The sequence below is a fragment of the Phallusia mammillata genome, chromosome 6 (assembly GCF_965637545.1).
Source record: "Phallusia mammillata chromosome 6, kaPhaMamm4.hap1.1, whole genome shotgun sequence".
Lineage (NCBI taxonomy): Eukaryota > Metazoa > Chordata > Ascidiacea > Phlebobranchia > Ascidiidae > Phallusia > Phallusia mammillata.
The window spans coordinates 2,666,112-2,687,335 of NC_137257.1; the positions used below are offsets into that span (position 1 = coordinate 2,666,112).

The 21,224-nt window shown below is 37.5% G+C and overlaps 3 protein-coding genes across 3 annotated transcripts; 2 read left to right on the forward strand and 1 right to left on the reverse strand.

Annotated features, from left to right (window-relative positions):
• The first annotated feature begins 1,195 nt into the window (after window positions 1-1,195).
• On the forward strand, window positions 1,196-4,628 carry LOC145233564 (dynamin-like GTPase OPA1, mitochondrial). Its single transcript, XM_080098319.1, has one exon. The coding sequence runs from the start codon at window positions 1,290-1,292 to the stop codon at window positions 4,176-4,178; it is 2,889 nt and encodes a 962-aa protein (XP_079954445.1). The 5' UTR covers window positions 1,196-1,289; the 3' UTR covers window positions 4,179-4,628.
• A 3,518-nt stretch (window positions 4,629-8,146) lies between these two features.
• LOC145232986 (transcription factor MafK-like) lies at window positions 8,147-13,423 on the forward strand. Its single transcript, XM_080097648.1, has 5 exons — window positions 8,147-8,247; window positions 8,340-8,493; window positions 10,044-10,169; window positions 12,518-12,637; window positions 12,709-13,423. Exons 2-5 carry the CDS (start codon window positions 8,386-8,388, stop codon window positions 12,808-12,810), a joined length of 456 nt encoding a protein of 151 aa, XP_079953774.1. The 5' UTR covers window positions 8,147-8,247; window positions 8,340-8,385; the 3' UTR covers window positions 12,811-13,423.
• On the reverse strand, window positions 12,948-16,845 carry LOC145232985 (uncharacterized). The gene is made up of 17 exons (XM_080097647.1): window positions 16,695-16,845; window positions 16,470-16,554; window positions 16,355-16,394; window positions 15,665-16,071; window positions 15,514-15,612; window positions 15,270-15,420; window positions 15,161-15,192; window positions 15,002-15,102; window positions 14,776-14,836; window positions 14,629-14,712; window positions 14,302-14,373; window positions 14,043-14,106; window positions 13,851-13,985; window positions 13,549-13,640; window positions 13,420-13,473; window positions 13,226-13,311; window positions 12,948-13,164 (listed from the first exon to the last, which is right to left on the reverse strand). The coding sequence occupies exons 1-17, from the start codon at window positions 16,738-16,740 to the stop codon at window positions 13,103-13,105; spliced, it is 1,671 nt and encodes a 556-aa protein (XP_079953773.1). The 5' UTR covers window positions 16,741-16,845; the 3' UTR covers window positions 12,948-13,102.
• Between the last annotated feature and the right edge of the window lie 4,379 nt (window positions 16,846-21,224).

Genomic DNA, 21,224 nt, shown 5'->3' on the forward strand with positions numbered 1-21,224 from the left:
GTTCTTATGGAGATGGTAACTTCAATTTACTTCACCCCTCAGATTTCACTGGGTTGAAGCAATGCCGCTTAATATCATCTTAAATCTTGCAATTGTTTTGTGACTTAGGCCAAATGGCACTAACCCTGTGTGTGTTGATCGTGAAAAACTTTCTTATCCAATTGTGACACCTAGCGGATCTAAATGTAACACAAAATCTGACATCATTAGTTACGATCAATTTACACGAACATTAAACAGCATTTTATTAACGGGACATTATGAAAAAAACAATTGTGAAAACTTTTTTTTACCAAAGTGGAGTTTGACAGTCATTGGACACAAAGAATCAACCAATCATTTGTACAATAAATTTAAATGTAGCACTAAAAACAAAGCAAACATGCCTAAAGCAACGGGTTTGTTAATCTGGGGAGTCTTTAAAACCAACCACCTGTTCAGGCGCCAGAAGAAAGGATTCACACTAAATTTTAAGTCTACATAAATAGTTTACTTTGTACTAATATACAGACGCTACAATAGATGCAAGTGTTGTAAATGGTGACTGATTCGTTCACTGTAAATTAGGATAGTAGTTAAACCACAGTCTTTACATGTAGAGACTATGGATAAACCACTTAAATGGAATTAAGGCAAACACATCGTATTGCAGAAAACTTGCGGTCCGTAATTTTATGCTTGCAAAGCCTTACCTCACTCCAATCCAATGACCACCGTAATAAGTACATCTTATCGACCTTAGCCTTCAATAGCATGTCAATGAAATGGTGTAATCGTAACATAAACCTTGGCCTAGTCATAATTAATTTTATTTAAAAAACGTATACCCCGTGTGTACTTTAACCATGCTTTAACATTGCCTATAGAAAAGCAATAATCCGGACCACGCAGACATTTTACAACATTACATCATTTACCGTAGAAAAGGAAAAGTTTTATATTCCAAAGACCGAAAGCAGTTACATCTCCTTTACATATTATGCGCTAAAGAAAAAGACTTAATAGGTGGAAAAATTGACTTCTTTTTAAGGCAGTATTTGTTGCTCAAATGTAAGACGCACTAATGTGCAAAAAACTCTTTGTTTACTTATCTTTGTTGCAACATTTTGCATCATTGTTTTGGTTTTATTTGGCGAATCATAAAATATGTTTTCTCTTACAAGTAAACACAATGTATGAGTTATTGACAATGTTTATTACAAATATTTTGTTTCTTACAGTTCGTTCGTTTGCAACAATGTAATCAATTCAACATTTGTACATATTTGGAATTTTAATGTAATCAAGTTATGCGTTTTCCATCAAAATGCAACCAAACATCGTGGTTTCTGCTACGAAGAGTTGTGGTACCTGCTCAAAGACGCAGATGTCAGCCACATTTGTTGACTGTTGGACCTAAAAGACTGTTTTATAGCTCAGAACAAGCTGCAAGAAAACAGCTTTTAAAGCCTAATGGTCTGTTTAATCTATCAGAAAGGTTCTTCATTGGTGCAATTGGTAGATCTGTTGCCAGAAATGCTTTGAAAATTCGGTACTGGGTGATTGGTGGTGGGGTTAGCGGTGTAGCTTACACAAAAAACAAATACAGCGAGTGGTATGATGAGCATATACCAGATATGTCGTGGCTCAACACAGCCTTCAAGGTTGGTGAAGATGCAATGGGTCATTTAAAAGCTGTAACTTACAAACTGAAAGATATACATTTGCCTGATAAGAGTGCATTGCTTCAATATTTACCACAGCGCAAAAAGAATGGCATTGAAGGTCATCCTATATCAGCTAATTCGATCTTACAAAATGAAGCTGGTGCTCCCTTATACAAAGAGGTTTCTGGCAATGGTTCGACATTAAATGCACAAACAACTAATCAAAAGAAAAACGATGACCAGAAAAAGTTGGAGACCATGCAAAAAGAGATTGTTGACACTGAGTTGAAGTATCAAAAAATTGTTGAAAAACTTGAAAGGGAGAATCGCAATCTCCGAAAGTTACTGCTTACTAAAGATGACAAAGATATTTATCGAAGAAAAGTGAAAAAGTCACTAATTGACATGTACTCCGAAGTGCTAGATGAACTTGCAGATTATGACATGAATTATAACACTCAGGATCATTTACCTCGTGTCGTTGTAGTTGGCGATCAAAGTGCAGGCAAGACAAGTGTTTTAGAGATGATTGCACAAGCGAGAATATTCCCACGTGGATCAGGTGAAATGATGACTCGTGCTCCCGTGAAAGTCACCTTGAGTGAGGGACCCAATCATGTTGCCCAGTTTCGTGATAGCTCCCGTGAATTTGATCTCACTAAGGAATCTGAACTCAAAGCTTTACGTCATGAAATTGAACTAAGAATGAAAACTAGCTGCAGTGGAAAAACTGTAAGCAATGAAACTATATCTCTGAGTGTTAAAGGGCCTGGATTACAAAGGATGGTGCTTGTTGATTTGCCTGGTATGATTAGCACAGTCACAAGTGGTATGGCACCTAATACCAAAGATGCTATCTGCAACATGAGTAAGTACTACATGGAGAACCCTAATGCGATTATTCTTTGCATACAAGATGGTTCAGTTGATGCAGAGAGAAGTATAGTCACTGATTTAGTCAGCCAAATGGATCCAGCAGGCAAAAGGACTATTTTTGTGCTCACCAAAGTTGATCTTGCTGAAAAGAATATTAGTAACCCAAGTCGGATTCAAGAAATACTAGATGGGAAGTTATTTCCAATGAAGGCACTAGGGTATTTTGCAGTGGTCACTGGCCAAGGAAGCGCCAACAGTAGTATCTCTGACATTAAAGAATATGAAGAAGAATTTTTCTCAACATCAAAGATTTTTAAGTCTGGTCTGCTTAAAGCAAGCCAACTCACAACCGCTAATCTGAGCTATGCTGTATCAAATTGCTTTTGGAAAATGGTTAGTGAGTCTGTTGAGCAACAGGCTGATGCATTCAAGGCAACACGGTTTAACCTGGAAACAGAGTGGAAAAACAACTTTCCAAGAGTGAGAGAGTTGGACAGAAATGAGCTCTTCGAAAAAGCAAAAAATGAAATTCTTGATGAAATGCTTTCACTGGTGAATATCCCTGCCCAAAACTGGGAACTGACCTTGCAAAACAAAATGTGGGATCGTGTTTCATCTCATGTAATTGAAAATATCTACTTGCCTGCTGCACAATCTGGTGACCCTGGTTCATTCAACACAACTGTTGATATCAAACTGAAGCAATGGGCTGATAAGCCTTTACCTAAAGTCTCGATTGAAGTGGCTAAAAATACTTTGCTTGGGGAATTTAGCAAAGTTTTGGACCAGAGCACACATGATGCAGAGGAAAGGCATCAAGGTAACTCTGAGTCCATTTTTGGCAAGCTGAAAATTGCAGTAAGAGAGGAAGCTGTGAATAGACATTCATGGAACGAGGGTTTTGTCGATACACTACGAGTGGTTCAACTTAATGCACTGGAAGACAGGTCAATTTCAGATAAGATGCAATGGGAAAGTGCAATACATTTCATCGAGGAAAATCTAGGCGGTTTACTGAGAAAAACAGAGGCATCTGTTCAAGACTTGGTTGGCCATGGGTGGTGGCACCGATGGACGCACTGGACAAGTAGAACCTGGGACCAGCACCAGCGCAATGAGATCAAAAACCAGTTACAAAACCTGTTTCATGCACAAAGGGATCACGGACCCTATTTGGCCAACGATGAAATTACTACTATCCGCAAAAACCTGGAAACCAAAGGTATAGAGGTGGCAATTGAAATGATTACAGACACATGGAATTTGATGTATAGGATGCATTTCCTCAATGATGCCTTGGCAAGGTGTGCAAGCTGCAGACGTGAGTTCTACAGGCATCATGCTTCTGCTATGTCGCAGGTGCACGCTGATGATGAAGGAGAAACAATAGATTGCAGCGATGTAGTTCTTTTCTGGCGAATTCAGCGTATGTTGGCGATAACAAGTAATGCTCTGCGACAGCAAGTAATGAACACTGAAGCACACAGACTAGAGAATGAAGTTAAAGAGGTACTAGAGGACTTCGGCCAAGACCGTGAATGCAAAGAGACATTGCTCACCGGAAGAAGAGTGGAATTGGCTGAGGAACTAAAACGTGTCAGGGACATTCAGCAAAAACTTGAAGAGTTTGTTGAAGCACTAAGAAAAGAGAGATGATTTTTTTGCCTTTAAATGAATTATATTCTTCACTTTCAAGTTATCTGCTTTGTTGTATTGTTGTGCTGCATGTAAACATTTTATTTAAGAGATGAATTCAGTGATTATTAGGTGTTGCTGTGTATAATGAATTTGGGGGACAACCATATGCATTTGAAATAGGCGTTTAGAGATATGTTTTTTTGTTTGATAAAACAACAAAACAAAATGATGAAATATTACAGTGTTATGTGTCCAATCAGTTAATAGAACAAATGCTGTTTTGTTGACATTAAACTAACAACCCTATTGTTTCTGGGCCTTACAAAACATGTGACGCTATAATACAGCCTACAGCGTCGATTTGTGCATGTGACAGTTTGCGATAATCGGTGAAGAATTTATTGATTTTGCGAAAGCAAATTTATGTACTGATAACCTATTGTTCAATACACATTACTAAGAAATATGTTTCACCGAGTTGTGTTAGTTTAAGCCTTTAAGGCAACAAAGTCAGATAATTTATGGGAATATAACTTCTTTGTATCGACGCTGTAAAACATTTTTGAGAGATTTCATTTCCACCAACTCCAGCAATAACAAATGCAAAAAGTCAGTTTAAATATAGATACCACGTACCCCGGGCTGTACAATTTACCAGGAGCAGCTTTTAAGGCAAGGTTATTACACCCTTCACAACCTTCAAACTTGTGTATTTGTGGTTAATTGGTGTTGACTTTTAACACATGGAGAGGTGCAATTTATGTTGAACAGCCGCCTTTCGACTCGATTCGTGCAAACGTTGCAGCAAAAGAAATAAGCTTTGTTTTTAGACATGATGTATCAACAAATAAGCAGTTTTATTATAAACAGCCGGCGTTTCGACGTCCCATACAAGACGCCTTCGGGACTGGTGTACTTTCTTGACCAAACGCAATAACTTACTAACCCTTCGCTTAGACGAAACCTAGCGATCTTCACATAAAATGAACTACGGCATAACCCGGATACGTCACACACATAATGACGTCATCAAACAATTATACAGACGTCAAAAAAACCCAATTTGCGAAATATTTTTCTTAGCGAGCCTAAACTTCATACATGACGTCATCATACCTTATTATGACGCCATACCAAAAATTATGCCAATCGCTCTTCATTAACACAACTTTTTCTGATAAAACGTTTTTATAAAGTAACAAATAATCTTCGAGTATTGTTGATTTAATTTTGATTTAGATCAATCTATCGCTTGTCAATAAGCACAACCACTCAAGTTTATTGCAAAAAAACGAACAGAAGTTGCCGAGACTGGATTCGAACCAATAACATTGCAAACACAAGAAGATCAAGCTGACCACTCGGTCATCTTATTGTACTTTTATTGCACCAACGAAACCATTGCAATTTGCTTTTTATAACAAGACATCACAAAATATACAACAAGATAAAAAGCACAAACAATTTTACACACCAACGCAAAAGACATATTTACAGAATTATACAACCGACATCGTTTACTATACTAAAACATAACAAACGGCTAATGGCAAAGCGTATTTCATGTACAAACATATATGTTTATACTTCTGTTTCCGATCTGTCAATCTCAGATGAAACGGTGTTAATCTTTACATCTTTCTCCCAAGCATTGGCAATAATTCTGGGTCTTTTGGGACTTCCAAGTTGTTCAATTTCTTTGCCGGCGAAGCCTGGTTTAAGATGTATTACCGCATCAGCAGTTCTTCTACTCAATAGCAGTTTAAATGGAAATAGCCTTGTGCAGTAATCAGGAAAAGAAAATATTAAAGCAACCACGTTTAATACAGAATTTCCGAAAACAACATGAAAAATAAGCATAGTTGAGACGTAGGTTTTAATGCTTTTTGTAAATACTGGAAGAATAGTTATTATTAGATCTGAGACAACACACACGACAGCAGTACTGGCACAACGGACGTAAACAGTATTAACATCAGCTAAATGTGAGAAGTATTTGCAAAACGGTAAGAAGAGTAGGCATAATAACAACACCTGTGCAAATGAAAATCCTAATGTGCTGATCACTAAAAAGGGCAGCGCATCTATAGATCCTTTACATTCATTGGATTTCACAAGTTTCGAAGTTGAGTAGACAATGCCAGAGGTTTGCACAAGAGAGAATGTTGAAATTGCAAACAAAGTAATCAGGCTCATTTTTCGCGCCAGCCTTGTCCATTTTGCTGTTGTGTTAACGCATTTGTAAACTGAATGTTGTCGAAGCCATAGCGATAAGTAGACAAAGAAACGAGAAAGTACGCTACATACACGAAACGGTATTATGACCCATCTACAAACTGCAAAGGAAATAAAAATACGTGTGGTTTCGACCATTTTCGGCACTGTAAACAAGGTAAGCACAATACAAGACAGTGTGCATAGTCTGTTGTTCAGCTTCAATCCTGCTTGATTTGCTGTAAATTGGTAGACCGCGGATGCGACTGTCAAGTACCAAATGGTCAAAGTCAAAAATCCAAGCAAACTCCATTCCGCAGCTAACATTGCCGTAGTCGGGGCGGTGGCGTTTTCCGAAGTAGAAGAAGTGTTGTTTGTCATGATTTTTAGTTAACAGGAAACTGGATAACGGTAAACTGCAATAAAACAACAGAAACAACTAAAAAAATATTTGTACTGTACTGTTATACACTTGCGTATTTTACTTAAATACGCTTTTTTTAAATTTGATCGTAATTCCAAAAGTTTTTTTTTTAACTTTTTAAGAACAGGTATTTTTAAAATTGTTTCAAAATAATATCAAAATGCACACACTTCAAGGCAATTTTTTTCCAAAGTTTAAACATAGCCTAGTTTAAAATCTAATTTAAACAAAACATCGTATAAAAGACACTTTTTAAAATTATGAATTGTCTAAAAATCTGTTTAACCCTCATCGCCTGAAACATAGTTTTTAACCCAAAACAGCTAAACTATAAGCATAATACAACAGCAAACCATACCTGCGCTGCATTTTAAAGCTGAAAAAGTAAACTGATTTGACCGTAGCCTAGTCTACGTAATAACCGGATGGATAGCACATGTGGCACAAATCGCATTTAGCAGGTCATGTTTCAGTTCACTTAGGTTTTTACAACAATTTTATCGATTCTTATTTGCCTAACTAAGCGACGGAATAAATATTTTAGCAGTTAGCGACAAAAAACAACATAATGTTGGCTAAAAATATATACTCGAACATCTGCAGGCCTACGTCAAGCTATTAATTCCGCGCATCTGAAAAAATGGTGTGCTTTCATTTACTCCCAAAACATGTCCACTTTGGTGGTAAATTTCAGGGAGTCGAACCGCTTGTCATATGGGTTCAGGTTCGGTTCGGGTTCACTTGGTTTTGTTTTTAAGGGTTCGGGTGCGGTTCAGGTTTTTAAAAATGTTTATTTTCGGGTTCGGGTTTTGTTCCGGTTTGGGCAAATTATCCGGTCCGAACCGGTTTGCGGTTTTTAAACCGGTTCAAATTTTTATTTGTTTTCATTTAATTCTAAAATCATCTGTCTGGCCTTACCAAACTCTAAAAAAAATTTGCCCGTGCACTGTTATTTTTGACACGCCCTATAAGTGTTATCTCGCGTATTCTTCACTGCGCTGTTTCTTAAAAATATCACAAAATATATAACAGACTGCATTTTTTACTGGTTCGGTTCCGGTTCGGGTCCAACGCCAAACAAAATATGGGGTTCAACTCCGGTTCGGGTTTTTGGAAAATCGTAATTAGCGGTTCGGATTCGGTTCGAGTTTAATGAAATTAACCGCTCAAACCGGTTCGCGGGTTCGGGTTCAGTTCCGTTTCGACTCCCTGGTAAATTTATTCTTAAGCGAGACGAGACCCCCTGCAAAAAAACATTTTATCCCATGCCGTTGTTTCCAGTTAGGTAATTCTAGCGCTCCGGATTTGTCACTCTAACTAAGCCATTTCTCTCGCTTACTTGTGATGAAAAACCTGATGACTAAGCAATCTTTTGTGCTGAGAGCAGCCATATCGGGAACAGGAATTTGATCTATAATTAGTTTCGAAGATTGGAAGCTCACAAGAGATGCAAGTCATTTTATAGCCGCTATAACGTTGACAAAACTGAGTGGATGGACTATGGACGGCATAGATAATATCCAGTTTTGTTTTATTTTCAGACAACCAAAGTATTCGAGTGTGCGCATTGGCCTGTTTTAATAAGTAATGTCCAAAGACGCGGAAGATACTAAACCAGTTGTTTTTACCGATGATGAGCTGGTTAACTTGAGTGTGAGGGAGCTGAATCGCCATTTAAGGTGTCTGACGCCAGACGTAAGTTGTACCATTTGGGTTTAAAAGACTCAATCAATTCTGACAGTTTTTGTTCATACTTTCTATTGTTTCAAATTGGGCTACTCTAAAATACGCAATCTACGCAAACTGTACGCAATCTACTAAAAAAAATTAACTAAGATGTTGACGGTTAGGGCTATTAGTGTCAGGGTGAGGGTTTGTGATACAAATAACTTTATAATTTAATTTCAGATGCCTTTCAGGTCTAATTTTCTCACAAGTGTTAACATGCGGTACCATACAGTGTTTAGTACCACTCTCAACACATATTAAGCCCAAACTGGACATCTAAAACTAAATTATAGTGTTATTTTTATTATAAACCCTCACCCAGACCCTAAAAGCCCTAACCGTCAACATTTTTAAAAGTTGCATACGTTTTACAAGTAGATTGCGTACAGATTGCGTATTTTAGAGGAGCCCTTTCAAATTGCGTGGAAGTGTGTTTTATAAAAACTAACAATCTATGCCTATTTAAAAAAAAAACATGCCATGCTATAAATACAATAATTGTGTATGTATGAAAGTAAAGCTCATATTGTGTCTTTGTTTGCATATTGTCTTCTTTTTTGTTTGGGTCACACTAAAAGCAGAAAAACAAAAAAGAGGGAAAAGCAGAAAATCAGCACTAAAAGCAGAAAAAAGGGAAATTTGTGTTTTCTAAAACAGGGAAAAAATAATTGCAGAAAAACAGGAAAATTTCTTGTTTCATAAGATAAGCAGAAAAACGGGAAATGTTTCTTTATTTGTTTTTTATACGTTTCTAATGGGCTACACTAAAATACCCAATCTACGGCTATAAGGGTCAAGGTGAGGGATTGTAATACAAATAACTTTATAATTTAATTTAGATACCCTTTGGACCTAATTTTCTTAGTTTTAACATGTGGTACCATACAGTGCTTAGTACCACTCTCAACACATATGAGAATATTAAGTCCAAACTGGGAATCTAAAACTAAATTATAGTGTTATTGTTATTATAAACCTTTACCCAGACCCTAAAAGCCCGAACCATCAACATTTTATAGATTGCGTATTTTGGAGGAGCCCCTTTCTAACTCGCAAAAATCATTTGAATGTGATCTATTAGCGCTCTACATCGATTGTGTGTTGTCTGTTCTGTTGTGTCCAATACTGAAAAACAAGAAATGTTTTTTATTTGTTTATTTCCCGTCTTTTCTGTATTTTGACACAATCAATGTAGAACGCTATTAAAACGCTTTCGAGTGTTTTTTACGAGCTAGAACGGCAAAAAAACAAATAAAGAAATTTTACTCTTCTGTTTTTCTGGAATTATTTTTTCCCTCTTAGAAAACACAAATTTCCCTTGTTTCTGCTTTTCCTTTCTTTTCTGCTTTTAGTGTTGATTTCCTGCTTTTCCCGCTTTTTTGTTTTTCTGCTTTTAGTATTACCCTTTTTGTTTTGTCTATTTAGAGTGTTTACTTATTACCCTTTCAAAGACATTAGTAAAACAAAACATATTCAGTTTGTGAAAATAATAACATTGTTATTTGTATTTTATTCAGGAAAGCAGGAGACTCAAACAAAGGAGGCGAACCCTTAAAAACCGTGGATACGCTGCATCATGTCGCATCAAACGACTAACTCAGAAAGATGAGTTGGACATAGAAAGGGTACAACTTCAAAATGAAGTAAGTGCTCCATATAAATAAGACTTAAAGGGGTTACGTCTAAAACTGCGGGCCCGCTTGGCCCGTTTTACCTTGCGAGAGACGGGCCAAGCAATGGATATTGTGGGCCCGTAGTTTTTCCTCGCAAGAGACGCGACAAGCCTGGATATAGTGGGCCCACAGTTTTTCAATTGTATGAAGTGCTGGGCCAAGTGATCCAAGTGGGCCCGCAGTTTTAGACGTGACCGACACTTAAAGTACCATAAACAGGCAAAATACCATGTGTTAGGCAGCTATCAAATTGATTGTTGTTTTGCAGTATCAAACTAAACATTTTTTTTGTTTTGTTGACTTCTTAATGACAGTAAAAGAACTAGAATAGTGGTTTTCCTATATATTGCCGGGTTATATATACTACATCATATTTAATGATGTATCACATATTCCATTTACTATATTTATAATGGATATATATTTGGCACCTACATTTCATTGGGTCCCTATCTTTTTCCTGGCACTTTATAACATAATTGTTTCTGCAAGCATAATCTAATGGGTCCCCACACATATGCATATGCGATTTGGTAACAGTAAAAATAGGACACAATCACTGTTAGATATTTACCAATTTACTATACACATCATTTGATCTACACATATGATTGTTTTTGCAAGCAAAAACGAATGGGATTTATGGTAAACAAACATCCTGGTTATTTTTAGATTCTTAAGGACAAGCTTAACCAACTTTAGCCTTAACCCAAAAAGTTTTGTCCGTATTGTTTTTGCATCATTATTGTCATGTAATTACAAAAAAACAGTAAATAGGAACAGGAAAAATACTTTCAATTTATTCTCATGCTTTGACCTTGATATTGTCGTTCAAGGTCAGTTTTTAAACACAATTTTCCAAAACTTAAAATGTGCTTGATAACTTATTAAAAAGACATAGCATAGCTGCGCAAAAACAGCTGATTTTTAATCACCGACACGACTGCCTCATAAAACGTCGGTCCGGACGTCAAGCTGAGCACTCCCGCTGCATTCACCCGCCTTAATTGTAAACAAGTGAATTACTCTCTTGAGGGTTGAGACTTCTATCTGACTGAGAAAATGGTCACGTAACGACTGCGTTCATGCGTGAAGCAGAGGCATTTTTTTCTATGCGCCACTATGGTCAATCACTCCCATTGCGTCAGCTGTGCACTGAGCGACAGGCAAATACGGTCATGACGTCATACGCATCACCTGTCCCTGCCGTGACCCCGCAGCGTTAACGTTTACAGCGCAATATCACTAACACCGTATCATCTTAATTCCAACCAATGAGAAAATGGTCAAGTGACGACTGCATTCATGCGTGAAGCAGAGGCATTTTTTCCATGTGCCACTATCGTTAATCACTCCCATTGCGTCAGCTGTGCACTGAGCGTCAGCTGTGCACTGAGTCCTGTATTTCTGGCCTCAATAACATGTGAACAAACAAACAAATATTTGGGGGTAAAGGGGTAAAAATGGATATATACAACTTCAAGTTACAAAATAGTTTAAAATAGGCTGCAATGTACCAATCAAAACGTATGAAACTCCAGAAACATCTGCTTTAGCAAGTATAGCCGTTTTAAAAATTAAACGTTTTGGGGGACTGTGGGTGAACCGAGGGGTCAAACGGGGTCAAAATTCACATGGACCATCTTTTGACCAATATCTATAATAAGTGTAAATTTGAAAAAGTTTGAACCATTCTTTCTTGACCAAAACGTGGGAACAAATCTGCGTTAAAAAAATCACGTTTTGGGGGGCTGTGGGTGAACTGAGGGATCAAATGGGGTCAAAATTCAGATGGACCATCTTTAGACCAATATCTATAATGTGTGTAAATATAAAAGGGTTGAACCATTCTTTCTTGATCAAAACGTGGGAACAAATTCGCGTTAAAAATTTTACGTTTTGGGGGGCTGTGGGTGAACCGAGGGATCAAACGGGGTCAAAATTCACATGGACCATCTTTAGATCAATATCTGTAATGTGTGTAAATTTGAAAAAGATTGAACCATTCTTTGTTGACCAAAACGTGGGAACAAATCTGCGTTAGAAAGAAAAAAAAAATAGACAAAAACAATATGTGTCCCCTTCAGGGAAGGGGACCCATAATTAGAATCACTATACACAGACTTGAAAAGGAATTTAATTAAAAACATAACTGCCAGAGAACTTGTATACATAGAATACATCTTGCAGGCGTTTTAACAATTGTTATTGATGAAATGTCTGAACTAAGATATATTTTACATGTAAGCTCTCAGTTATGTTTTTAAATAAGGTAAAATAATTACTGTTTCAGCAAAAAGGAGATTTTAATTTTTTAGGTGGACAGAATTACACAAGAAAACCAGCGAATGAAATTGGAACTTGAAGCTTTTCAAAAGAAGTTTAATGATTTAGAACAATTCGCGAAAAGCATTGGCAAGGGCAATTCCGTATCTGGTGTAAGTTGTACCGAGTCAATTTTCTTTAAAAAGGCTAGTAGGTCAGCTGACAAGTTTTGTTTCATTTACAGGAAACATCGTTGCCATTTAGGATAATCTCCTCTCAAGCTGGATTTTCAGATGGCAATCACTCCTCCAAAGACAAAGAAACTGGCAGCCCAATGACTGGGTGACACAGGTCTTGGCAGTTTGGAGGTTGTGTCAGATGCCAATACATCACAGATGCCACAACCAAGCTGTACATGTTATTGCAGGGCTTCTTCTGTACTTGCCAAATACCAAAACTTTTGTACATGACTGTATGTGCACATGCATGCAATATCTTCGTTTATTTGCATAAACCCATTAAAACAATAAAAGCAAACTGAAAACAGCGGTAAAAAGTGCTTGCAACACTGGTATAAGAGGCAAATAAACAACACCGATAAACTGAGGTATACAAATACAATACCAACCACTGTACTTTCAAGATTGAAGCTTCCTCTTACCAAGTCTTGGTTTTGTTCGAATAGGTTGATCACCTGTGTCTATTCCAACAGTATTGACCATATAAGTTAAAACAATTCAATATTTTTCATATGACCGTACCTGGTACTACAGTAGTCACAGTCTTGGCCTTTGGAAGACTAATGTAACCATCTGATTCCACAACCTGCTTCTCTTTATTGTTGTTTCTGCAGGGGCAGAATTACACAATACATGATACTGTCAGTATATTCGTTTGTACATAAACATTAAAATGCTTGCTATTTTACATCAATTGCGAATAAATATAAACCGACCTGGTGGTTGTGATATTCTGTTTTTTGTTTGCACTTTTCCTAGTTTTTGACCTTCTGTTGAACAATTACAAGTTAGTAGTTGACTTAACTTTTTTCTGTTACCCCGCATGCTGTAAGAATAAAACTGACCTTGATTTGTGAGGTAAATTGCATTTATTTCCCTTTGAACAAGATCCTTTGTTGTAGAAATCCGGGCACACACGAATGTGTTTTTGCTTACACTGCGCATGAAAAAATAGTTTATACAATTTGTCTATTTAAGCAGAAATGGTTACTATCACTTTCAGTATTTTAAGGCTCAAAGATAGAGTTTGAAAGTCCTAATATTAAAAAGTTTAACAGTATTTTTAGCACTGCAGTGTTGTCTTGTGCACAGTTTGGTAAACAATGGTCCCATGCAACATGAAAAATGTGAGAAAAGCTTAACTGACATTCTCAGCTTTTTGGCAGTATCCTGTGGTAGCAAAGGGTTGACAAATATCTGCACTGTGGCCAACGAAGACATGAAGATAGGGACAGTTCTTCGTACTACACTTTCCTTGCAGAAAAAATGAGCACACTGGTATCTGCGGATTTCATAAGTTTAGCAATTTGTTTGAAACTTACACTACTGGCCTTTATACCTTTTTCTTGGAAATTTTGTGAGAAAATAAGCATGAATTGTCCCGACATGTTCCACGAAGAAACCTAAAAAGTTAAAAAAACAAAAAAAGATGTACACAACACAACTGTTTTCAGACATAAGAACCTTACAATACTAGCGCTTTAAAATATTCCAGCTTTAAAGAATAAAATAACACATTATACCATAATAGAAGCACCCTGTTTGGTTAAACATAATACTTGTACTTTTAGCCTGAATATGAAGTAATTTAATGTCACCTTGTACAAACTGCAACTCTTTCTGGGTCATGAACATATTGGCATTTGTCCCCTCTGTTGCAACGACCAAACCTACCAACACAAACAGTTTTGAAGCCATGTTCTTAAAATGGGGTTCATTAAAACAGTGTTGTGTGTTTTTTGCAAAACAGTAAACCTCTGTCAAACCGGCTTTGATTAACCCAATTCTTCACCGGACAAATTTGAGATACAAATTATATGTAATGTGGTAGGGCTTAAACCTTAAATTAATCGACATTCGTTAATCTGATTCTTCACCTAACAGGTCCAGATTAACGATGGTTTACTGTAATTAGTTTTTGTTACCTGTTGTAAAACAAGCAAAACACTTTGCGTAACTTGTGGCTGTTCTTCTTGCGGGCAGTGTAAAGGCTTTTTTGTAGTACTTGGCTGAAAGCAAATACGGTTATGTTATGAAAAGGTGCCATGTTAAGTGTTGGATATATATCTTACCTTGCTAATCTCTGCTTTGTTGAGTAAAAGTATTGCAGTTTGTGGTGAAATAAATCTTTGGCTGAAAAATGTGTGAGTTAATGACAAAAATATTAGCAGGGGTTAAAAACAAGGTGGAAAAGAAATTACGATTACAAGAAAGTGCAAAAATAAGAGAAAACAAAATACAAGCAAAGCGTTACTGTATGCTTTTTTGCAAATATACATAATTTTAAGTTTTACATACCAGTGACTTGCTTGCGTTTCAAAACAATGTTTCCAGATTGTGGATTACGAGTTTGAATGTTCACCAGAGAACCTCTGGACCGAACAAGTTTGTACTTCGAGCTGTTAAGCAAAACAGGAACATAACAACTAGGTTTTCAAACCTGAACTGAAAACTTACTTTTTTCTTTGTGAAGCATCAGCCAATGTTCTCTGTTATACAAACACATCATAAATATTAATCAATCTCTTGGTTTTAGCAGAAATTTGTCTTTACTTTTAAAAAGTACCTTGTATTGGTTTGACTTGTATCGCCTGTTTGCAAATTTGTTCATGTGATGATTTCTTTGATCAAAAACAGCCACTTGTATTCCAATGTTGGAAGAAGACTTTTTTATTACCTTGTAGGGGTTGCTGCTAACATTAACTTGCCTTTGTAACCTAAAATTCATTGTAGGATTGTGTCATTAACAGGATTATACGTCTCACATTTATACGACACATAAAATGCCTGAGATTTTGAACAAAGCTCACCTGGGTTTTGAATGCACTCTTCGCAGTTTGTATTTTGTAACGATTTGGTTTCCAGCAAAGGTTGGCACAATTTTAGGTCTTACAGAATCGCTGCTCCTCCTAAAATGTCTGGTTATCACTTAGCTTTAAACTAAAATTGCAGCTCAAATACCTTTTCCACACATGACGGCTTCTTGCACCTTTGCTTCGTACACTGCCTTGTGGCTTGCAAGCAGTTTTGGGCAACTGGTTGCTTTCAAAACTGTTCGTAGTTTGACCGACAGTTTTTGACCACTTGTAGCAACTTTGCGCATGTTGTTTAGTTACTAATTGTGCTTTGTCAGTGGACAGAGTTTTCTTTTTTGCTGGTACTTGAGAGGCAGAGTTCTTGAGTTTATGCTTCGTCAATACACCTTTACTTGCACAAGTCGGGGCAGTGGCAATACTGATAGTGGACGCTTGTGAGGTAACTGTTACTGAACTGTGCTTTGGCTTCCATTTGTATTTTGAAGGGGAATGTTTTTGATTGGTAAACTTGTTGGAATTGAAACTATGTGTTGAACCAATTCTGGGTGTCTTCTGGAAAAAACAATTTTAGAACAGGTGTAACTGATGTGGTCCCTCATATCACTAATGATGACATAAGCATTTGCCATAAAGTTTGAACAATAAAGCATGTGTTGTTACTCCCATTTGGGCTGTTATATACGTCATTAAATTTCAGAATAGATGATAAATATCGACACATAAAAGGTAACAACAATCTGAACACAGGCTAATAATAATAGCCGTAAAACAAACATTTATAGATTATGTTCTAAAAAGTAGCCGACTGTATTAAGATATGTTTTGCAGCACTAACCTTATTTCCCATTGTTGCTCCTGTTTTATGTAAAGTTCTCCTGCAAAAAGGGTATTAAGTTGAGAATGTTGATATTACTTAATTAGAAAGTGGTAAAAAGGTAATGAAAACACACCTATTGTTGCTCTTCCATTGAGTTTGCCTAAAACTGGACTTTCTCGCTTTGTAAAGTTGGGCTTGCTTATGAGTGGATATAAGGTCTGTAAAATAATATTAATTGAACAATTTTTCATCAATTCCAAAAACAATCATCAGCGACAACAGTCCAAAACACAAAAAGTTTGTCCAACAGCAAAACAACAATTTACAAAACGAATGCATTTTTAAATTTTAGGTTTACCTGACCAATAAGCTATTTCTGCCTTTAAACGTGTTGATTCGTCCATAGTTTGAATTAACTAAAAGTCAAAAGCAGCATAAAATTAAAAAAGTACTATAAGAAAGAATAAGAAACATACAAGGCACAACTCGGAACAATAAGTTGCAAAATAATAAAAGAAAACAATAAAACTTTGATGACACTTTTAACGTGTCGCATGTCGCCTGTCGCTTGTCGCAGATGCAGATTACGTCACGACATCTACATTCATATTTTAGTTCATGTCAAGTGAAAAAAAATCATTGACAAACGCTATTTTTATCACACTTTGACATTTTTTCATCTACTATTTTTTTTATTTTTCATCTATTTGTTGCAATATTGTAAGGTATTTTGTAGAGGAGGTCTTTGTTTGTGAAACAGTCACCGGGACTTCGCTTCTGCTGTTGCAAAAAGCATCACAACAGTCACCATTAACCTCTAGCGTTTTGTAAAATGAAGTGGGTGGTACGTAGCCTACATTAATCAAACATAACATCAGATTATGTTTGTGGGCGTCAAAGCTCTCATATGAAACTACAGCGTAACAATGGGCCATACAGCTGTAACTTTCAGAAGCCTTTGTCCACACATCAACGCGTATATTATTTCTTGACAGTATTTATTTTAGCCCCTTGCCGGCGGACTTAAACCTTTCACGACTCACAAAACTATTTTATTATTTGCGTTGGACACTACAGTGTAACATAATATTTGTTTGTGTTTAAAATAACGTGTGGTGCAGACAACGAAAAAACATCCAATATCAATTGCGCCAGCCACCTTATCTATGTCCATCTTTTCTACACTGCCGTTCATGCATGGTGCAGTACAGAGATTGTTCCCACAAGAAAAGCACGACATAAAGCACCATATTCACCAGTTACACCAGGAAATAGTAACCAAGGATTCTGTAACAGTAGTGTAGTCAGACTATAGTCCACAGGTATACCTCCGACACATATTACGAAGCATCGACCTAGGGGTACGAAATAGGATGTCCAAACTTGCCACAATTATATTTGCAGTCATTACAAAGAAGGGGAAGAAAAAACATTTGAAGCTTCGGCAGGACGAGCCCGAAAATGGTGAAAAACCACTTAGATCAGGGAGACCAAGCAAGATATGTTTGTGACGGACACAAAAGTTGCAAACAGAAAATGACAGAAGCTGCAATTTTCCATACAGGCACAAGTCTAATGCATAGAATGACACATCTATTCTAAACTTCATTCTGCAACATTGGCAACTCAGCAAACGTTTACGCAAAACATATAACAACTAAAACTGCAACCACAAGATGCCGTTAAAGATTTACAACTTGACATGTCAAATGATTGGTCGAATAGTCTCGGACGTTAAGTAGAGACTACTGCACAAAAACAAAAAAACAAAAAAACTAGTTTTTTTCTAAATCACTAAGTGAGGACTATAAAACAAAAAAAATGATTCAGGTTTTGCTTTTGTCGTTGTTAGAAAATCTTGGTTGATTTTATGGCGTCTTCAATGCACAACCGAATTACTTGAGCACAATTTTATTCTTACTGAAAGCTACCAGAACGCTGCCTTAAAAATAATAATGCTGCATACATTTACAGGACAAAAGTAGCCCATGCTAATGGCATAATAGTAACGTCCACAATATGCAAAAGCAAGCAGTGGTATCTAAAGGGAACCAGAAATTCCCTTGCTTGAAGCATGATTGTTGTTAGTAATGCAGAATATCGCAGGGTTAAATGATTTTTCCCCACGTTTGGCCAAAACATGTCCGACAAAAATTACGAAATTTTTGTTCAAACGACTTATATTGTTATTATTTTGTACAAAAATTAATATTCTGACACAATCTTCCGTCTTTTCCATGATTCCAGCCTAATATAGTCTTTATCTTTAAAATCCGGTGTAAGCCATGGTAAGTGATTCTGTTAGGATAAAACTAATACAATACTTTCATTGCTATTCGGGAATATATTGATACAGCATTAACGGCGTGCCAATTTAAATGCTTACAAACACAGCTTTATCTAAAAATAGCCGACGCAGTGAAATACTTTGACACATATTCTGAGAAAAGAGCAATAAGCTGTCACTAACGATAATAACCATAAAGCATTATATCAATTCGCCAAGGATATATTTTAATACAAGCACAAGGCCCACACAGTTCATTGTAGCGAGAACTGAACTACTAAGGAGAAAATGCCTTTTGCTGATGCCCAAGCCAGCAGGAGTCGATCAATGTTGGTGCATTACTTTCATGCACGCGCTTGGGTTTAATGCACTTGTTTACAGCGAGCTGTGCACTTCTCATAAAGGTTCGAATCTCTAGGCAATTTTAGACACTTCGCGTGGCAAGTTTTGATTGGTTCAAAATATTGCGGTTTGGTTGAGAGGGTGGTGAATTGTTTAGGTTCCAATGTAAACATGTTTTGGAAAGATTCGCGTCTTAGGAGATACAAGTTTCGTATTAAGTCTCGATTGCACCATTTTTATGATTCCAACCGAACAATTTTAATACAAACACACTTGTATATTCAACAACACACAAAAGACGTCTGTGAGCTATTTGCAGTTGTTAAATCATTGTATTCAAAGGTTTTGCGTATCTTGTAAAACAGGCGTTATTTTGCATACATTTCCGTAACAAAGTTATCAACTTAGATCAAATGTCAATTTTTCTTGCTGTTTGAACGTTACAGCACTGGCACTGTAGCCCATACAATAACTTACTTAGTAAGTCTTACTATATATCATTTTGAAGCACTGGTAGATAGTTATATGTGGGTATTATTTGTCGCAGTAAAATGGGTCCATACAAGATTGACGTTGGTCTGCGAACCACTTGCATAAATTTCCCGATAGATTTCAGTAATTCACATTTTCACGATTTTTTAACCACATACTATTTATTAATATCCGCCAAATCTGTACTGGGGCATATAAAGGGACCTAAAAAGGTCAAGAAACCCTATTTTAGGGCGTATGCTGGACGAACTTTGTCCAAAAGGGGAAGCAAAAATATTGTTGCGGTGCCGAGGCTTTGCACAATTTATTAAGGTGTGTGCAACGTTCACGTGGTTATGAAACCGGCGTCAAAAAATCCCTTTAATACTTCCGTGTGTTGCAACTTTATGAACTGAACAAATGAAACGTGAACCGGTCACAGGTTTCAAGATGGATAAACAAAAATGGACCCCCTTAAACCAATACACTGACCGGTGGACCCTTGCATTAAGCACCAATCAGTTCAAGCTTGTTTACAGCTTGGCCACCGACGCGTCCTTAACGCTTGCTTGACGTCAAAATCGCGCATGTAGTCGAGTGGCGAAGTCGATGGCGTTTAGTGATAAACAACCGAGAGAATTAATTAAGGTTTGTCGCTTCTTGGAACGCATCCAAACATGCTGACCGCAACGTTAGCATGCCCGAAGCCTCGTTTGAATAATAAATCAAGACAGCACACACCAAGGGGCGGTGACTCACTGGCTGACACTTCTCTACAACATTGCTTGGGCGATAAGCGACGGGGAAAATGCATTGCAAAGGTCCGTGCCGATGTTCCCAACTTCCGACGTGCATTAAGAATATTCTCAGGGGTAATTACGCGTTTGCTGGGTTCCTTAACGCTTTGCATGCACTGTTTTAGGTTTATTTAAATAGGCACGCACAAGTGCCTTTTCAAAGTACAACGAGGCCACTATACCATCTTACAGCGTTCACGCGAGGCCATAGACAAGGCTTATGGAAGACAAACAGGGTTTGGTTACACAAGTTAAGGCGTTAATCAACAGCCCACGGTGTCGAAATGGGGCTCCGGCTCATAGGCTTTGTGTCGCAATCTTCTGCACCATTTTGGTAACAAAGGGGGTCCCTAGTGCAATCTTACACAACACCGGCTGCACCGTGCTGTTTTTAAAGCCTCATGTTGACCACGAAATGCCAAACAACCTCACTGCTGCGGCCCAGATAAAGAATTCAGCGAAAGCTGTTGGCTTTTGAGCCGGTGATATTTCCCGAATGAGAGCAATGAAAACGATAAGTGTACAGCGCAGTGTTTTGAATGCGGTAAAATGAGTTAGACTGCAGGGGTTTTGTAATAGTTGCCGACCCAACCCCTTGCCATGGCGAACTCCGTGGTTTAACAGTTCAAGTAACCGATCTCTCGACAAAGGCAGGTATATTGCGGGCGACAGAGAAAACAAAGCGATAGCAAAGGAGCGGGGAGTGGGTATTAAAAGAGAAAGAACGAGAGCAGGTTTGGAGGAGAAAAGAGGAGCGAAAACACGAAGAAATAGCGCCTTCGGCTTAACGCGAGATGGACCAAGGAGAAAAGTTAGAGCAACGGGATCGGTCAGCTGATCCTGAGTTGTTTTGTGACGCGCAGGCGCCTTTCTTTCAAAAGCAATCTAGCCTCTACGCCTTCCTATTGGCCTCGCGAGCCGGTCTCCTCTGTTTGTCAAGTGAATAAATTGAAGAGCGCGCCATGGCCCAGTCACAGAAGTCAGCTGTTTG